Raw genomic sequence first — 18,068 nt, 5'->3', positions numbered from 1 at the left:
GGGATTGCTTTCTAATGTATGATATATACATGCTTACATACCTATAAATACATACATACATAATATATGTGTGTGTATGTGTATTTATCTATGTATGCATTGGTTTTTTATATTCTCTCTCTTACACATGTACATAATATAATATTAGAAGATATATATGTGTGTATATGGAAGGTTGGGTAATTTATGTATTATATATATATATATATATAAGAAACTCATTCAATGAGCAAATGGCTTGATGGTGATAATTAACTGTGAGCCCCAATGCATCTAGGCGTGTGGGAAAGAAACCCCCAAAGAGTGTCTTCTCTTCTGTTTTCTCCTTTTCAAAAATTCTTCCCTCTTCTTTCTCCACGTAAAAAGGGTAGGCACCCTTGCTTTATCTTGTATATAGATAGTAGGCATACTCTTTTTTTTTGTGTGCAAGAAGTAAAACACTCTTTTTGGTTTTCACTTCCCCTTTTTGAGAGGAAGGGGTGGGGGAGAGATTAAACCCACGTTACAGAGGAGGAAAGATCCACCTCTCCACTACTATGTCCATGAGCATCAGCATAGTGGCACCTCCGTGTTGAGAGAGAAGGTTTTTTACCATTTGGGTGAAATGTTTTGCCTTTGGCACACTACATAGAGGTCCGCCGTCCCTTTTTAAAAAAAAAAATTTCAGCCACCCGGCGGCGCCAACCTAGAATCTACTCAACCTTCAAAACGGGTGTGTTGTGTGCCACTATACTCAAACTTCAAAATTTACTTTAATATGGATTTGGATGTGGCCCTCTAGGCTCTACGTGTAATCAGATGATTTGGATGTGACGACTTACTCTCCAATAGTGGGTGAGGCGTCCCCGATTTCCCATCACAATCTAGCACGGAACTTCTTCTATGATGTTGTATTTGCTGGCCTTCTTCTATGATGTTGTTCGTGCTGGCCCTATATATATATATATATATATATCCGAGCCAACAGCGCTGAGATGCATTTTATAGATCACAAAACCATATTATAAGGCATCTGCTGCTCTGTACACACAGAGAAATGGGTGATGCAGAGGCTACTAAGGCGCACATACTCGTTATTGGGGGCGGGGTGAATGGTCTCACCACTGCCCTGCGGTTGCTTCAAGACGGGTTTTCAGTCACCATGATCGCCAAGGATTATTACGCCTCCGAGAACAAGCAGCGAATCTTCTCGCACTTGGCAGTTCCTTTCTGGCACTACTGCCCAACAGCGGTCCTCTCTCGCGGGGGTGAGGCTTCCAACAAATTTTTTCCATCAATCGTCACCTTGATCCGAGCAGCTATGAATTTTTTTATTAAAAAAAGAGTTGTGCAGAGCCATACTTTGGAGTATTTTGACATCACTAATTTTTCATGTTTGGATTCTGAACAAGGCTAGAATTTGAAGGTTACAGATACCCTTCCACCAAAGGGGTCAAAACCTTCCCAACAAGAAGGGTAAAACATGATTAGACTCAAGTTTTTGGATATTTTAGTTATATTATTCTCTTCCAATCTTTTCATAAAGAAAAAGCAAGTTAAAACAAAGCCTTTCAAAAGGGGGGAAAAAATATATAGGGGCGCCCTTCAAATTCTATTATAGAGGCTTGGGCTGTTGCCTGTTATGAGCATTCATTCTGTTGTCTTGTGTCATTGCCTACAATCTAGTTGATGTCTTTTTAACCTTGCCATCATGCATCTTTAATTTACATTTGAGCCATTTAATTTCGCTTTTAATGTGAGAGCCTAAGCTGTGTGGAGCTTTTGAAATGGGTACGGTATTCATAATTCATCTTCTACTACAAGTTGCCCATAGTAATTTACAATCATTTCACTTCTCCATTGGTGCATATATGTATTGTCTTACATGACATTCGGTCAGAACATAGAATCAATGATTGCCATGCGGTGTTGTCATGGTCCCCCAGGGTCATCCGAGACCGTGACATACTGAGGATGAAGCTGCGCTAGTTATCAAGTAGTTGAGAAAATCCTAAGAGTTTGATTGGGAACAAGCTAAGTTAACCAACCTTGTGTTTTCATGGTGTACTGATAAATAGGCGATGACAAAGAAGAGAAGTGGCGGTTGGATGCTTACGATGAGTTCATGGAGCTGGCGAAAGACGGTTCCACACCAGGAGTGAGGATGTGCAAGGCCACATTTGTGGTAGAGGATAAGTACAGGGATCAGATCATTGAACTACAAAAGGAGTTCAAAAAGAAGAAGAACAAGGTAAAGAGAGTAACGATTGTGGATGATTGGTCGGAGGTAGCAGACGTAGAGATAAAGAAAGAGGAAATAATGAAGATGTGTAAATTCTCAGACCAAGAAAAGACAGTGGCGTATACCCTAAATGTCCCTGTGATCGACGCCGACCAATACCTATGCCATATAACAAACAAAGTGATTGACCATGCCAGGGCATCTGTTCTGCAGGTGCCCAAAGTGCCCACAGGTCCTCTTAAGGCGGACTGGTTATTAAGCAAATACCAAGCTGACGTTATCGTCGACTCTGATAGCGCAGACGCCCCCACAGATGACAAAGATGTCTCGCGAGTACGCCTTGCTCACTTAAGGTACATCAACCGCTTTCCTGCTCCCATTGGAATTGCTGCTCATCATCATCAGCCCCGGACGTGGACCGAAATCCTCTGTGTTGTCAAGGAGAAGGAAACATTTTACGTAAACCTCAGAACAGTAACATTCTGAGTGTGGGCATGATGATAAAAGAGATCATCACGCCCAGTGAAATTAAGGATGACATGGACGAGATCGACAAGGTGAGGCAGTAGAATAATAAGAACTTTCAGGCCGTGCTTGTTAGATGGGTGGTTTGATTCATGCACCGGGTGATCTTATTTGGCGGCAGGACATGATAGAGAAACGATGCATCTGGGAGGAGTGTGTCCCATGCTTGCAGAAGGCCTACCTAGATTCTCTTTATCCTGTGGCGGTAGGGACTCGTCGACTGGAGAGGGCAGGACGTGGTGCTGAGCTGGTGAGCAAGGATCAACAGGACCGTGCATTATCCACAACAACTATATTGGACATGGCAGATCAGGTATATGCAGATGCATGCTTGAGTTGCTAGCTCTCCTCACGTATTGCCTCCACCTCATCTCTATAAATCTTCTTTTTTTTGGTCACCTGCAATTTTTGATTTTCTTTTATACTACTGCTCTAGGCTTTTTTCTTGCTGCTGGTGCTGCAAAAGAAGTTTCAAATCTTGTGAACGAGATTCTTAAAAGCGAAGGTACAAGAAGCTGACGACCTTTCTGAAATATGATGGTATTACCCTAGGGTGGAAGAGTTGAGTGTACACACTTCCTCACTCTAGGACGAGTGTTTTTCCTTCAAGAACATGTTGTCTAGTCTTGCCAAGAAACTCAAGGGGCTAAAAGATTCTTTTGAGGAATTGAACGACACTTGGGCTGATATATGCAAAAGGGACAAAATAAACACTTTAAACCAATTGTTTAACAACGAACCTGACGATGAAGACCAAAAATCAAATGAACAGCAATCAACCGCAGCTCCGTAACATAACAATGCCCAAGAAAATTTATAACCTGGTTAAGTTATGGACAAGTCTTATATTAAAAATATATGTATGTAGCTCTTAATCCTTGCAGATACACATGTACATCTAGATGTATTAGATAGACCTTGTCTATGACCAATGCTTCACATGGGTCGTTTGCTAGTAATATTACATGGTTTTAAATCAAGGGGTTTAGATAGGATGTTTTCACTTGAATACATAATATAATTTATTAGTACACACATCTTTTCTTTTAGTATCTCAGTACATAAGACTTAATTTTCTAAGTTTTGAAACTCATGCTTCATATGCATATATATATATATATATGAGGGAATTTAACAAATAGCTGTTTAATCTAATCATATTAGAGACGGTTTTAAATTTGAAATTCAAACATATATGTTACTAGATAAATAACCAATTGTAGGTGAATATAGAAGTCAACAAATATAAGTATATAGGCTTACATGGGTTCTTATAGGATGATCCTCTCTCCTATCTTGAGGAAAATGTGTAAAATCCTTGATGGAAAATTGAAAAAAAAAATCATACACAAACATTCTATTGATGTTGTGTATTCTTTCATGTTATGATTGCAAATGGTTATACATATATGTGTGTGTATATTATATATCTCTTAGCTTTCATATTTTGTATCTTGTGATATGTCTTTGTTTTATAGCTACACTATATGTATGTGAAACCTATAGATTGGTTGATTTGAGTACTTATTACACTCCCATATTTGACTTTGAATGAGAATCTATGAGAAAATGAGTCGTGCACAGTGTGAGTTTCTTCTTGTGGATCCTCTATTGCTTCTTCTCTCCCCTCTCTTGCTGCTTTCTGGTTGCATGCATGGATGACAAGCTCTCGTTTCTTCTTTTCTCCCTTTATTACTTCTTCTCTTTCCTCTTTGATTGAAATTATCTTTCTTCTTCTTGGTTGCATGCACGGATGCCAAGCTCCAGTTCTTATTGGTTTTTCTCTCAAGGATCATAGATATAGAATGGTGCGACTCAAGTATATTTAGGTTATGATGAATATGATGAGGGCCACACGTATTTACCAAACAATTAAAGGGTTTATTGATCATATGAGAGACCGATTTTTAAGCCTTCACCTATGATTGATGGTAGGAGCCATGGGAAATAGGTTGCTACACATGAGTTGAGGTAAAAGAAGCTACCCACTAGATAATATTAAGTAGTAGGAGCCATGGGAAATAGGTTGCTACACATGAGTTGAGGTAAAAAAAGATACCCACATGAGAGAGAGAGAGAGTGTGTGTGTGTGTTTCATTAAATGAGAATGCTAACACAATTAAAAAAATACTAGGCCATGAAAAGAATTAAAAATTTAATACAAAAAAATATTAGATGTATGTCGATTTGATCATCCTCATGAAAAAAAGCATTCGATTCTGACCTCAATCCTACGAACACCCTCGAGCTTTCACAATATTAATCTCAACCACACTCAGAATCACAATCAAAATCTATAATCTCTCCTCATAGAGGGTTTGACCTAATTACAAGCTCCAAATTTGAAATCCCCAATTCAAATGCTACTAATCTTAATTATGAGATATTTCCTAAAAATCTCTATTTTTTTTATAAAGATTCATCATGAATTATGCTATTTTGAGTTCAACTGTGGAGCCTCTCGATCAAGATTTGTGTGCTCCCTCTTCAATGCACGATGGTCATGGATGCCACCTGACAAGGTGTTGAGAGGTAGCGATTGCGGTTGTGCAATGCTACATTGATATGGGTGATGGATGATGGGTGAGTTGTGAAACACCTCGATTAAGAGGGGGTGTTGAGAGATGTAATCGCGGTGTTGTGTGTATATGGGAAAGCACCCTAGAGGTGCAAGATATTGTGTGTATGTGTGTATGTGGGAAAGCACTCTAGAAGTGCAAGATATTGTGGTGAGATAGAATGCCACATGTAATATTGTATGGTGTGTGAGTGTTGACCAAAAGAAGTGGAAAAGGAGTTGCCACATGGATGATGACATGTAAAGTGGGATAAGGCTAGAGAGCCTATATCATTGTATGGTTCATTGTGATATGCAATACAAGGGAATAGTGTTGAGTGTGCAATCTCCCTCTCTCTCTAGTTATGGAGTTCTTAGTGTGGTTTAATCCACCTTAATTTTATGCTTAATCTATCTCCTTCACCATGACCAATCCCATTTCTAGAATCTTAACATGGTATCAGAGCCAAATGGGCTCTTGGTCATGGGTGATTATTATGTATATTAGCTTGTTTGTGTGTTTGTTTGATTAAGCATTATTTTCAGTTATTATGAGAAAAAAATTATGCACACTCATATTATCATTTGGATTTGCATTTGTGATGAGGATTTGAGAGGAGATTTGCATTTGTGAGGATTTGAGAGGAGCTATGCAACAAGGAGGTTGCAATGAAGCTGCCATTGAAGTCTCAAGTGGAGATTTCTCATTGTGGAGATGACAAATGGTGTTGTCATCATCAAAGAAGCTGTCTACAAAGCTGAAAATGCAGATTTCAGTATCATGAAGGCTATGGAGCCTTCATAAACAACAAAGAAGCTGCCAAAGAGACAATGGTCTCATGAAAGGTTGGTTTTGTGAAGTTTTGCCTCAAAGTTTTGTGTTTGAGCATGGAAGAATGTTCATATTTGAGAAGGGTTGCTATGTGTGGGATTTGTGGATCCCATGGTTCTTTGCATTTGGGCAAAGAGTGTAAGAGGTGCAATGCTTGTCTAAGAAGGGACAAGCGGTTATGGGCTTGGAAGAAGTCCATGGTTGAGCACATTGGAAAGAGTGATGCTCATGGTTTTGATCATAGAAGATGGGCAATGTTTGGTGGAAGCTTTTGGAGTTTTCACATTGGTTTGCACCTATGGTTTCGTTTGAGAGACCATGTGAAGAAGCACCCTTGAAGTTTGTATGCAAATGGAAAGAGCATGCAACACGGAGCTCATTTGTGAGCTTTCAAAGGCCATGTTGATGGCTATGGGAGAAACCTCAATGAGAGAGGTTTAGAAGAGGCAAAGAGACTGAGAAAAGAAAGAGATGCATGTTAGAGCTCAAATTCGGGAGCTCTTGAGGGCCATATCAATGGCTTATGAAACCTCATAATAGGGGTTTTTGAAGAGGAAACAGATAGGCAGAATGCAAGAGGTCATGTTCCGGGAAGAGCAGCAGGAGGCTGCAGCTAAGAGCCAGGTGCTTGTTCTTGAGAGCAAGGAGAGTGACCCCAGCATGGAAAGCTGGGATGACGAGTAAGTGACAGCGCTGACAGCAAGGCAGCTTGAAGTAGAAGCTAGAGGAGCTGATCAAAGGTGCAAGCGAGCTGCATGAAACAAAAAGAAATCAGGTTTAAAAAAACATTGAAGAAGCTTACATTCAGTGGAGAGCAGAAAATCTCCACTGCAGGGAATAGTCGGCGAAATCGAACAGCACCAAAGAGCGAGGGGGTAAGTGCAGCATGGAAGCTCTAAGGAAGAGCTAGCAACCATGGCAACATCAAGGGTAAAGCAGGCAAAGGAAACTGTAGAAGAAGTAGAAGCTGAAGCTGAGCCGGAGGCTCCATTGGCTGAATGTCGTGAGACAGTGCTTGTAAGAGAAGCGCAGCAACAGGAGCGAATGCAGTCCGCCATAGCTACGTTGTGCAGAACAGGTCGAGAGGAAGAAGACGACCTGACGCGTGCAACGAATTGTGAAGAAGACGACCCATGTGTCAGAAAATCTGACGACTGCAGCAGAATCGAAACGGCGCAGAGAAGCGCATTCAACGCAGGCTGGCAGCTTGCAAAGCTAATGTTTTTTTTTAAAGAAAAAAAAAACATAAGATAAAGGTCTTAACTCTTTTGGCACACACATTTTTTTTGTAAGGCTCATTCACATGTTTTTAAAAGCAAAAAGTATCAACATGAAATAGTGGGAAAATGTCAGTTGCACCAACACAAATCCGATGATTTTTTTTATATTGGGTTCGCTGCCCGGCTTTGGCCAAAAAAAAAAAGGCTTTGTAATTATTTAATTTCTCACCCAAATATGATGATGGATAAATCGTCCACGAGCATGCGTGCTCAAAACGGGAAAAATTTTGTAATCATCCATGGTATGAGGGTCGCCCTGCCCGAGCTCACCTAGAAGCTCGAAATGGTAGTTATTGTGATGTGTGCATGAGCGATGCACGTGTGAGGTGCATGCGCATGGGTTGGATCCCACCCGAACTTCCATGTTTAAATCGGACTCAGTGGTTCCGCTGTGAGCGATGAGTTGACTCAAAATAGACTAGGTGTCTAAGATGGTAGACACGGGCACACATGTTTGGATGATGGACACTCCAATGTATCATTGAGGGGGAGTGTTGAGAGGTAGCGATTGCGGTTGTGCAATGCTACATTGATATGGGTGATGGATGATGGGTGAGTTGTGGAACACCTCGATTAAGAGGGGGTGTTGAGAGATGTAATCGCGGTGTTGTGTGTATATGGGAAAGCACCCTAGAGGTGCAAGATATTGTGTGTATGTGTGTATGTGGGAAAGCACTCTAGAAGTGCAAGATATTGTGGTGAGATGGAATGCCACATGTAATATTGTATGGTGTGTGAGTGTTGACCAAAAGAAGTGGAAAAGGAGTTGCCACATGAATGATGACATGTAAAGTGGGATAAGGCTAGAGAGCCTATATCATTGTATGGTTCATTGTGATATGCAATACAAGGGAATAGTGTTGAGTGTGCAATCTCCCTCTCTCTCTAGTTATGGAGTTCTTAGTGTGGTTTAATCCACCTTAATTTTATGCTTAATCTATCTCCTTCACCATGACCAATCCCATTTCTAGAATCTTAACACAAGGGTCTCTAAGACCTCGTGGTCTATAGTACCCCTCCCCCCCTCCCCTTTTTCAAGGCTTTAACATCTAATTATGAATGACATGTTAATATGGTATGCAAGGCATTTACTCCTAGCCGCTACATGTCATGTAATATGAAAGAGTAAATACTAACTCCATCTCTCTCTTCTTTTTTGTAAGTGTTAGTTTTTGCTTAAGTTTTCAATAGTCATATCTCCATCTCTTTGTTCTCTGTAAGTGTCCCAACAACTTCTCAATATCGCTTCTCTTCACTAGCAGTTGCTCAAATAAAGCCTTGTACGAATTAAAACATATGGCCAAGATGTTAGCAAGATTTGTGTCTTTGTTGGGAGGGGAGGAGAGCTTGGTTGGTACGTGACCCAACGACTTATTAAAGGGTAACCCATAGTTTGTCACAAAGGATGAGGCACAATTTTTCTTTGCTGTAAACTTGATTTTTTTTTGGGCTAATTTGAATCCATAGGATTATTCTTCACATTTACGAAATAATAATAAAAAATTATGAAAGAAAATTAAAGAAACTCTACCGTGATATTTAAAGGTGTGCAGGGCCATTAATACAATACATTACTCTCAACCGTCGGGTAGTCCTTTGGAAGTATTTTGACATCACTCCTACCCACGTCCTAGCTGCTAAAAATGACTTGTGGAAAAAAAGTTACGGGTCCATGTATCAACGCGTGTATCATCGCGGCGGCCAGAGACATGTGTTAAAAGCGCGTGTATAGAAATAGTCAGATGCCCTGATACACGGCCGAATACACGCGTTTTGTCAATTTAGCTGCGCTTAGACACGCTGATAGGAGGGTGTATACACGCATTTTGTCAGTTTAGCTGCGCTTATACACGCGTATTTCACAGAGTATCTGCGTATATACACGTAACTTTTCCAGAGTTGACGCGTCTATACACACGTATTTCACAGAGTATCCGCGTTTATACATGCGACTTTTTGCAGAGTTGACGCGTCTATACACGTGAACAGAGAGCAAAAAAAATATCCAGAGAGTGCTATTTGGTACCTGAATGCTGTTCCAGCATTCCAGCACCCAATAACACTCTCTGGATTTTTTTTGGGTGCATTGCACTATCCTCAAGGAAGATTTAAGACAAGAACGACATGAATGCATACATTGTCAATACACGATTCAAGACAGACAGGTTTCTCGGCAGGATAGCCACCCGCAGCTACATTTAGCCCATCATCATACGCGAGTTTCTTAAGGTGAGATCTTTCATTACTTAAGATCTCCCTTATTCGCGTCCTTCCCCATACATCCGAGAATGTCGCATGTGGGGGATTGGGGTACCGACTATGTATCTACTATCACCTCCCCAACTAATCGGCTATTTTGATCTTTAAATCTAATAAAACAATTTCTATACAAGTTTGATACTACCCCACGCATGTACTCCATTACCTCTTTCCCCCTCGCATCCATCACTATCCCGCCGCTATCCGTCACATCATAGCAGATCACTCCCTCCACCTCTCTCATCTCCTCCTCATCCTCACTGTCTCCTCTAACTCTTCTCCCTCTATCTCCTCTCTCACCGCGTGTCCTACTACCTCCCTCACCAAAGCACCTGCCGCATCCTCCACTCCCACTCCTCCTACTGCTGCGGGTGGAGTCACGACTGGGGGATTGTCTATGTGACGGTGGCTGTGAGCCCTGATGTGGCGGTGGCTGTGAGGGAGTACGTGATGGTGGCTGTGAGCCCTGACGTGACGGTGCCTAGGAGGGTGTGCGTGAGTGTGGCTGGGACGGGGTATGTCTCCTCGGTGGGCGTGGAAGAGGAGAAGCTGTATGCCGTCTCGTCGGACTCGGAGGCATAGACGGCAGTGGAGTGACCTAGATACTCGGGGGCGGGGTATAGATACCAGGCAATCCAGGAGGGGGATGGGCATACATGTACTCTGTAAGCTCAACTGGACCAGGATTGCGTCCAAAATGATTTAGCATCTCCATCATCCAAGTGCCGTATGCAAATGAATCGGATGAAGAACTTGGATCCATAAAGAATATGCAAAAATAAAAGTATATACATGATTGCATCAAAGCACAAATGCAAGCTAGCACATATGATTTTGTGAAGGCAAGCCATATGCAGATGGGATCATCTCTCTGAAGAACCTGGATCGCAAGCATGGGTGAAACAAAGTCGTGTGTATACACCCGTCCAAAAATGCGTGTATATGCGTGTGAACGTCTGTGCAGACAGGATACACGCAGACATACACGCGTTCCTACACGCGGCCTGCGAAAATTTTTTTTGAAAGCGACCGACCTCCGACAAATCGTCCTTATAAAAATCCCACTGTCACACACAATCGTTCACCAGATGGCAACCAGAGAAGGAGAAGGACGGAGACAAACGCATAAAGGAAAGAGACAATAGCATAAACAAATGGAAGTAAAGAGACAGGACAAAGGACAAACTGACTCACCTCTGAAAAAGTGAGTCTTCTTTTTGGCTGGTTTCCTTCACCCGTGTGTGCTCCTTGTCTGCTCCTTGCACTTAGGTTTAGTGCTCTGTTGGAAGAGGCGATGACGAAGGAGAGCGAATCTTTAGTTTGAAAATGTTTATTTGGAGAAGGCGGGTTATTTTTAGGTATGGATAGGTCGTCGCGTGTAACCGCGCGTGTATTTTCGCGTTTATGATAAGTCGGCCGCGTTTATACACGCGATTTTTAGGATGTAGCCGCGTTTATACACGCGATTTTCCGGATATAGCCGCATTTATACATGCGATTTTTAAGATTTAGACACGTTTATACATGCCATTTTTAGGATGTAGCCGCGTTTATACACGCGATTTTCAAGATGTAGCCGCGTTTATACACGTGATTTTTATACTTTCAGTAAAAAATGATTATGATTTTGTGTTTACTCTTTTGTACATAGGATTGTACATAGGATGTCATCAACCTCCTCAAGAAGTTCTGTGTGAGGATGAGACAATGCGTCATCGTAATCGCGATGTGTGGTTTGGGACAAAGGATCAAGTGTGTGTAATCGATGTCAAGGATGCATTGTATGAGTGCGTCGAATTACCTTGAATCACATCTCCATGTATGGAGAATGGAATCAAACAGGTTTAGAGGTGAGTAGATGTAAATTGATAGTATTCAAATGACTCATGGTATCCAAATTAAATTAATGGAGTTGTAATATATATACTCTAATTGAAGCAGGATGTAGTACCACACCCTAACATGGTTCCCTATGCGTAGCGAGAGCACGCAAAGCGTCGACGAGATGATGCTGGAGCTTCGGGATCTATTGTCAGAGATGAGTGGGAAAGGGAAGACAATAGCGACCCATCTTAAGATCAACCATCTTCTTGATCCCATGCACATCTTCACGAATGTGGGATCTGGTATTTGGGAACATGTTATTGGTAAACGAGACAATGTTAGTGTACGGGAGGACTTGCAGGTCCCAGGATGTATGCATCAAGCTTGGCCCCGAGGGCACGTTCGTCTTTCGCCTGCACCATGGATTATATCAAAGAAAGAGGAGAAGCAGGTAAAGCAGGCCATCACCACTTTGCGTACTCCCACTAAATGCATGAGATCATTGAAGGGAGCCTTTACAACCACTAAGAAAAGAGGCGTTGAGCAACTATATGAGTTGAAGTCCCACGATTCACACAAGATGCTCCAAGTAAGTGTTTTCCAAGTCTTGTACGTTGAAATTAAATTTTATAATGCCATAAACCATACATACATGTGCTCTTATGTGTGCAGTTCATACTACCTACTAGCATCGACCATTGTGCAAATAAGAGTTTGAAAAAATGTATTTATAAGATGGGTGAGCTTGTGAGGTATGTAAAACCCATGTCAGATCACCCTTCATTATACGTTGCAAAATGAACGTGCATGAGGTATAAGGTACTATTCATTTATTTTTCAAATATGTTAGTTCCAAAGCAATTGATCTAGCCAAGTTGGATGATGCGCGTGTTATGGTAGTGGAGGTGGTTTGTTTGGTAGAGGAGACTTTTCCGCGAACCATTCTCACAAGTCAACTACATCTCATTGTGCATTTAGTGGATGAAATTGCTTTATATGGCATTGTGCATACACGTTGGATGTTCTTCCTAGAGCGCTTCATGAAGACCTTAAAAGACTTTGTGAGGCAAAGTGCAAGGCCCGAAGGAAGCATAGCCGAGGGTTGGTTGATACAAGAGTCTCTTGTATATATTTCAAAATTTCTTGGTCAGGTGGACAGCTCTTTGCCACGACTATGGAGCAATGAAGAGGACTTGAGGATGACCTCTATTGTGCCTCAAGAAAAAGAACAGAGTAAAGTAATTGACAAAACATTGATTGATGATATCAATTTCGGGTGGTTGCAAGATGAGGGTACTCACTTTCGTTCACTCTCTCTAAAATTGGGACATCCATGCATCTCGGGTGGAGTACCTTGATCGTGATAGTGCCGCGAATTAAAAGACGACACGTGCCTCCCGAGCCTAAATCGACATATCTCGATCGAGATGCCAACTAATGCCATGCTAGCAGGTTCGGGTTTCCAGGCGTCATCCATGTCACCAATACATGTCACCGCCACCACATTATCTCGATCGAGATATCTATGCCACTCGGATCCACATCAGGGCCACGCTGTATCCCCCTAGGCATATTTGACTAGCACATCTCCATCGTCCACGTATCTCGAACGAGAAATTTACATCAAATCGCGACCATTCATTGTTCGAGGTAATGGGATACAATCTCCACCGTCCCCATATCTCGATCGAGATACTGAGATCAAATCTCAGCCGTCCAAATATCTCGATCGAGATACAGAGATATAATCTGCACCGTCCAAATATCTCGATCGAGATACGTAGATGCAATATCCACCGTCCAATTATCTCGATCGAGATATGTAAACGCAATCTATACCGTCCATTCACGTACGTTGGAAGATGCGATCTCGGCCGTTTAAATATCTCGATCGAGGTATAAAATGAATTTTGACCGTCGAGATACCTTGTCGTGGTAATGCCTTTAAATCGTGGCCGTCCATGTACCTCGAACGAGATAGTAATATCAAATCTCAGCCGTCGATCCTTCCCCAACCCTAAAATTAGGTGTGTATCTTGGCCGTATGTTGCACTAACCCTAATATCCAGAGCGTTAATCTTGCAAACCCTAAATTGCATGATGTTACCGAACCTCGATCGAGGTTATAAAACCGGAAAACTTTTTTTTTTTTGCCTCATTGTCACAAGTCGTTTTCACTCTCCTTGCTCTCTTGATTTGGATTAGCATTAGTGAGCCCATTAGCTTTGTTTTTTAGCTTCATTAGTGCTACTTAGCACTAAGCATTAGACCCTTCACATTGGACCCTTCACATTTGGCTTAGGTTTTAGCATGGAGTCACACGAGGAGGGCCACGAGGAGGGCCGCTCATCTATTGCGGACCTCATCGCGGAGATAGACCGCGAGTTAGCGGCTATCCGTAGGAGTGCTAGAGACACTCCGTCTACATTACATATCGTGGCAGACTTGGAGGCGATGCTTGCGTCCCTTCGTAGCCTTCACGATATTGTTTATGTAGATGAGTGGATAGCCCACCATCGCGCTGCTCCTGTGTCACATGGCCTGACATATCGTCAGGTCTGTGATCTTGCTCATATTAGGGATGGAGCCTACCTAGATCTTTTCCTCGATAGTCGTGGGATGAGGCCTGGGGCGGGCAAGCCCCTCACTATTTCGCGGTGTTCGCATCCTCGTATGGCGGCACATATCTATAGTCGATATGTTGCCGCATATGGGAGGATGCCGAACAACCGCCAGATTCCCATATACTTCGCAAAGCAGTTATATGCGGAGTTTGTCTTAGGGGAGGAGGTGGATTACACCAGCCATCGTCCGGGTGGTGGTGCTGGCCGAGGCCGTCTCCAGGACCAGGGTAGGCGGCCTCCACCAGCCCTTCGTGTAGCACCTACCACACAGATCCTTCATTTGTGCCATTGTCGACAGTAGAGGCTCTTGGCACCCAGGTCGGCATTGACGTACGGAGTACCACGGAGAGCATCCAGCACGTGGTGCGTCTATTCTCACGATCTATACCGACGACAGATGTGGAGGTATTTACATATATATTACGTCTTAAGTTTTTTTGGTCATTTATCTTCATGTTTATATATACTTTTCTATATTTTTACATGAGCAGCATGGTTGATTGTGTCACGTAGGTTCCCACACCTACCACTGAGAGGCTCACTCAGGAGTTGGTAGAGGCGAGAGCGGAGATTGACCGCCTCAGAGCTGCATTACAGATGGCAGAGGCAGCTACTGCAGAGGCACAGCATCTGAGAGAGTCCGACATCCAGCAGGGAGGTTTCTCTTGCACGTAAAAGAGTTATAATTAAGGTCCTAAGTTATAAATTTCTTTAAGTAATACCTAATGAGAGACTAATCAATTATTTTAATGCTTTACTTTTTTGCGTAGGCTCGGACCGAGGTAGAGAGCTCCAGAGCTGAGGCACAGCATCATCAGATTATGGAGCAGATTGCCCAGCACAGGGCAGAGCAGCTGATGTTGCATGTTCGAGAGTATCGTAGATCCTCGGACGTGACAGTGCCTTACCTACCTTTATATCCACGGCGGCCTGTCACACAGAGGTTTTTCGACGACCTCTCCCGCATGATGCACCACCCTTCCTACGTGATGCGTGCTGCTCTTTATGTATCAAGGACATTGATAGTACAGGTGGATATGCCCTGGGATGTGGACATATTTTCCACTTGTTGTCTTGCATCACCCAGGAGCTTGTCCGATTCTCAGCATGCCCCTCCTGCCGTGCACGCGTCGACCTAGCGACGTACAGGGTATTGGGCATTGATGATCTTCACCCAGGCCTCGTTCGAGTAGATGCCAGGACTGGCAGGCCTGTCGACTTTACATCAGCTATGGACTTGGGACTCGACGCCTTCGACGATAGAGCCCAGGAGCCTGAGGTGCCTCCTGAGATAGAGTGGAGCTCACATGAGTTCGACGCTTACCAGAGAGTCCTACATGAGAGCCAGGTCACAGCATATGAGCGCGTGGGTGGTGCTGGCCCTAGTGGCACATCGGGTGATGGTGCTAGCAGCAGTGCTACTTTAGATGGTGGGAAGGTGGAGAGGTGGCTGCGTGGAGGTGACCGGCTGACTGGAAGCGAAAGAAGGGGGCACGCCTGCAGAGCTGAGAAGCACAGAGAGCGGAGAAGGTGCTGCATCTGAAGGAGGAAAGAGCATTGAAGGCGCCGCACGTGAAGGAGCAACGGGCCGAATCTGCAGAGAAAGCGGTGGAGGATAAGGTTGGTGAATTTCTTATTTTTTTTATTTTTTTTATTTAGTTATTTTTCATGTTTTTGTATTTTTTTAAATAAAAATAATAATAATAAATAAATAAAAACAACAAAACAATAAAAAATATATATATATAAATTTATTTATTTTTTTAAAGAGAAAAAGAGATAGAAAAAAAGAAAGAAAAAAGAAGAAAAAAGAAAAAAAACCATAAAATAATAAATTTATTTTAAAAAATAAGAAAAAAAAAGAAAAACAATTTTTATTTTTGTATTTTGAGTCCATTTTCATTTCTTATTTTTTTGTAAAATTTTGCATAATTAAAGTAGCTTGCATTTTTTTTAAGAATTTTTGTAATTACGTGCATAATTAGTAGATTCATATTTTGTGTAATTAGTACGAAATGTATTAGTTTTTTTAAAAAAAACAAAAAAATAAAAGAAATAAAACAAAAGAAAAGAAATAGAAATTAAAAAAATAAAAAAATCTATAAATTAAGTGTTTTTTAGGAGTCTACTTTTTTGCATATTTTGTAATTCTTTATTTTTTTAATTTTTTTGCATAATTAGTGTAACTTGCATTTTTTTTAATTTTTGTAACTTTGTGCATAATTAGTATTTTTTTAGTGTGATTCATAATTTTTGTGATTTTAAAAAAAAATAAAAACATAAAATCATTTTAAAAAAATCATTTAAAAAAATAATAATAAAAAATAGGATAGATAGTTACACCACACATACTCATTTTAGTTGCATTTAGTGATTAGGTAGGTGAAAAAATATATATATATATACATATATATATATATATATATTAAAAAAACAAAAAAACAAAACAAAACACAACAAAAACACATAAAAAACCAAAAAAATTTTGACCTTATGCACTTGCGGTCGGGACGTCTTATAGATTCTGCCATAGGGCCTAGGGCACCTTCTAGAGTACCTACACAGGAAAGTGGGACCCAATCGATAGGAAATTTGGCAGATATTGCTGAAACCCTTTCTGAATCCCAATCCGATACCCTTTCCTCCAGAACAACTAGCTCATTGTCCATGGACAATCTAGGGCCGACAAATAGTCATCCCTTAGCCCCAAATAGAACACCCACAATATCCTTTAATCCATTTGAAGCCGACACCATGGGGTTAACACTCAATGTGAGACTCCAATATGTCTACACGAATGCTCAAGGAGCTGAGATCTTTAGGGACCCACAACAACGGTATCTTGTTAAGATCGCAGACATTCTCTCAGAACTTGATAGAGCACCTCTAGTCAATGACCAGGGTAACATGTACATGGGTGGAGATGGTGTTCGCTTACGAAGTCACCTACCATCAAGAAAATGTAGACAAATTAGGGGAGCTCTCTAAAACCGAGTTCTTTGACTTATCAAAACTTTCCAGAGCAAGGGAGTCTAGAGATGACTGGCTCATTGAGCCGGACATACCTGGACCCTCCAATGCCCAGTCCTCAAAACCATCCATAGATGATTTACTTCTTGTAGATCTAAATTTGGAAAGGGATAGGAAAGGCAAGAGTAAAATGGATCAAGGGGCTGAGAACCAATGGGAGTTTGTACGACAAATTCCAGTGACAAAGGTCTTACAGGATGACCCACTTCAAGAGGTCTATAAGGACTCGTTAGAGGGATATTATGCCACAACTAGATTGCCACAGCTAGATCTTCCTCTAGCTCTTGGGGTGGTAGTTGAGAAGCTTGCAGGACACATGAACAGAATAATTGATAAATGGGCCAATGAATACCGAACCTTAGATTGGAAAGAGATTCGGGAACTCACGTGGAAAGGACAACCATTATTCATGGAAGTGTTCTCAACAAATACAACCAAACCAGGAGAGACAGCCTTTCTTGGAGAAACTGTTGCTCCTCCCCTACGAGAGTTCCCTAGTGAGGGACCTTCAACATCAAAGTGGACCACTGCTAGTAGCCCAACTCTAGCACCAAGATATCGTCCTACACCAAATGTGCGACCACAGGTCACACCACACCAATATCTTTCTCACTATAACAATCGAAGGAGAGGGGAGCCAACTCGGCCTCCCATTAATGCACCTCCTGAAATGCGGGTGACAAGATCTGTGGAGGGGTTTGGTAAGGCTGGTAATAGGGTACCCACACCAATTTTTGATGCATGTGGACCATCTTTCCAAAGAGAGGAACAATTCCCACTGAGAGTGAGAGGCCGTAGGCCCTATGATTTTCAAGACAAGTAAGGCCATCAACTCTTTAGAAACTGGTAAAGAAGTATGAAGGGTTGGGAGATCCATACGACCATGTAGCAGCATTTAGGCAAGCAGTTCGAGCTG

At 41.9% G+C, this 18,068-nt stretch overlaps 1 protein-coding gene across 1 annotated transcript; it reads left to right on the top strand.

Moving 5' to 3' along the window:
- The first annotated feature begins 1,036 nt into the window (after window positions 1–1,036).
- Window positions 1,037–6,819, top strand: LOC147627049 (uncharacterized). The gene is made up of 5 exons (XM_086815232.1): window positions 1,037–1,247; window positions 2,058–2,554; window positions 2,692–2,778; window positions 2,868–3,059; window positions 6,697–6,819. The coding sequence occupies exons 1-5, from the start codon at window positions 1,037–1,039 to the stop codon at window positions 6,817–6,819; spliced, it is 1,110 nt and encodes a 369-aa protein (XP_086671358.1).
- The last annotated feature ends 11,249 nt before the right edge of the window (window positions 6,820–18,068 follow it).

The sequence above is a fragment of the Cibotium barometz genome, chromosome 21 (genome assembly GCF_041138505.1).
Source record: "Cibotium barometz isolate CiBa-2024 chromosome 21, ASM4113850v1, whole genome shotgun sequence".
Classification (NCBI taxonomy): domain Eukaryota; kingdom Viridiplantae; phylum Streptophyta; class Polypodiopsida; order Cyatheales; family Cibotiaceae; genus Cibotium; species Cibotium barometz.
The sequence above is the reverse complement of the archived record's forward strand: the minus strand, read 5'-3'. Positions and strand labels throughout refer to the sequence as shown.

Excerpts from the sequence above, each read along its gene's own strand:
- LOC147627049 (XM_086815232.1), top strand. The coding sequence starts at position 1,037 with ATGGGTGATGCAGAGGCTACTAAGGCGCACATACTCGTTATTGGGGGC. Across the intron at positions 2,555-2,691 it reads ATGACAAAGATGTCTCGCGA|AACAGTAACATTCTGAGTGT; the intron begins GTACGCCTTGCT and ends CGTAAACCTCAG. Across the intron at positions 2,779-2,867 it reads ACATGGACGAGATCGACAAG|GACATGATAGAGAAACGATG; the intron begins GTGAGGCAGTAG and ends ATTTGGCGGCAG.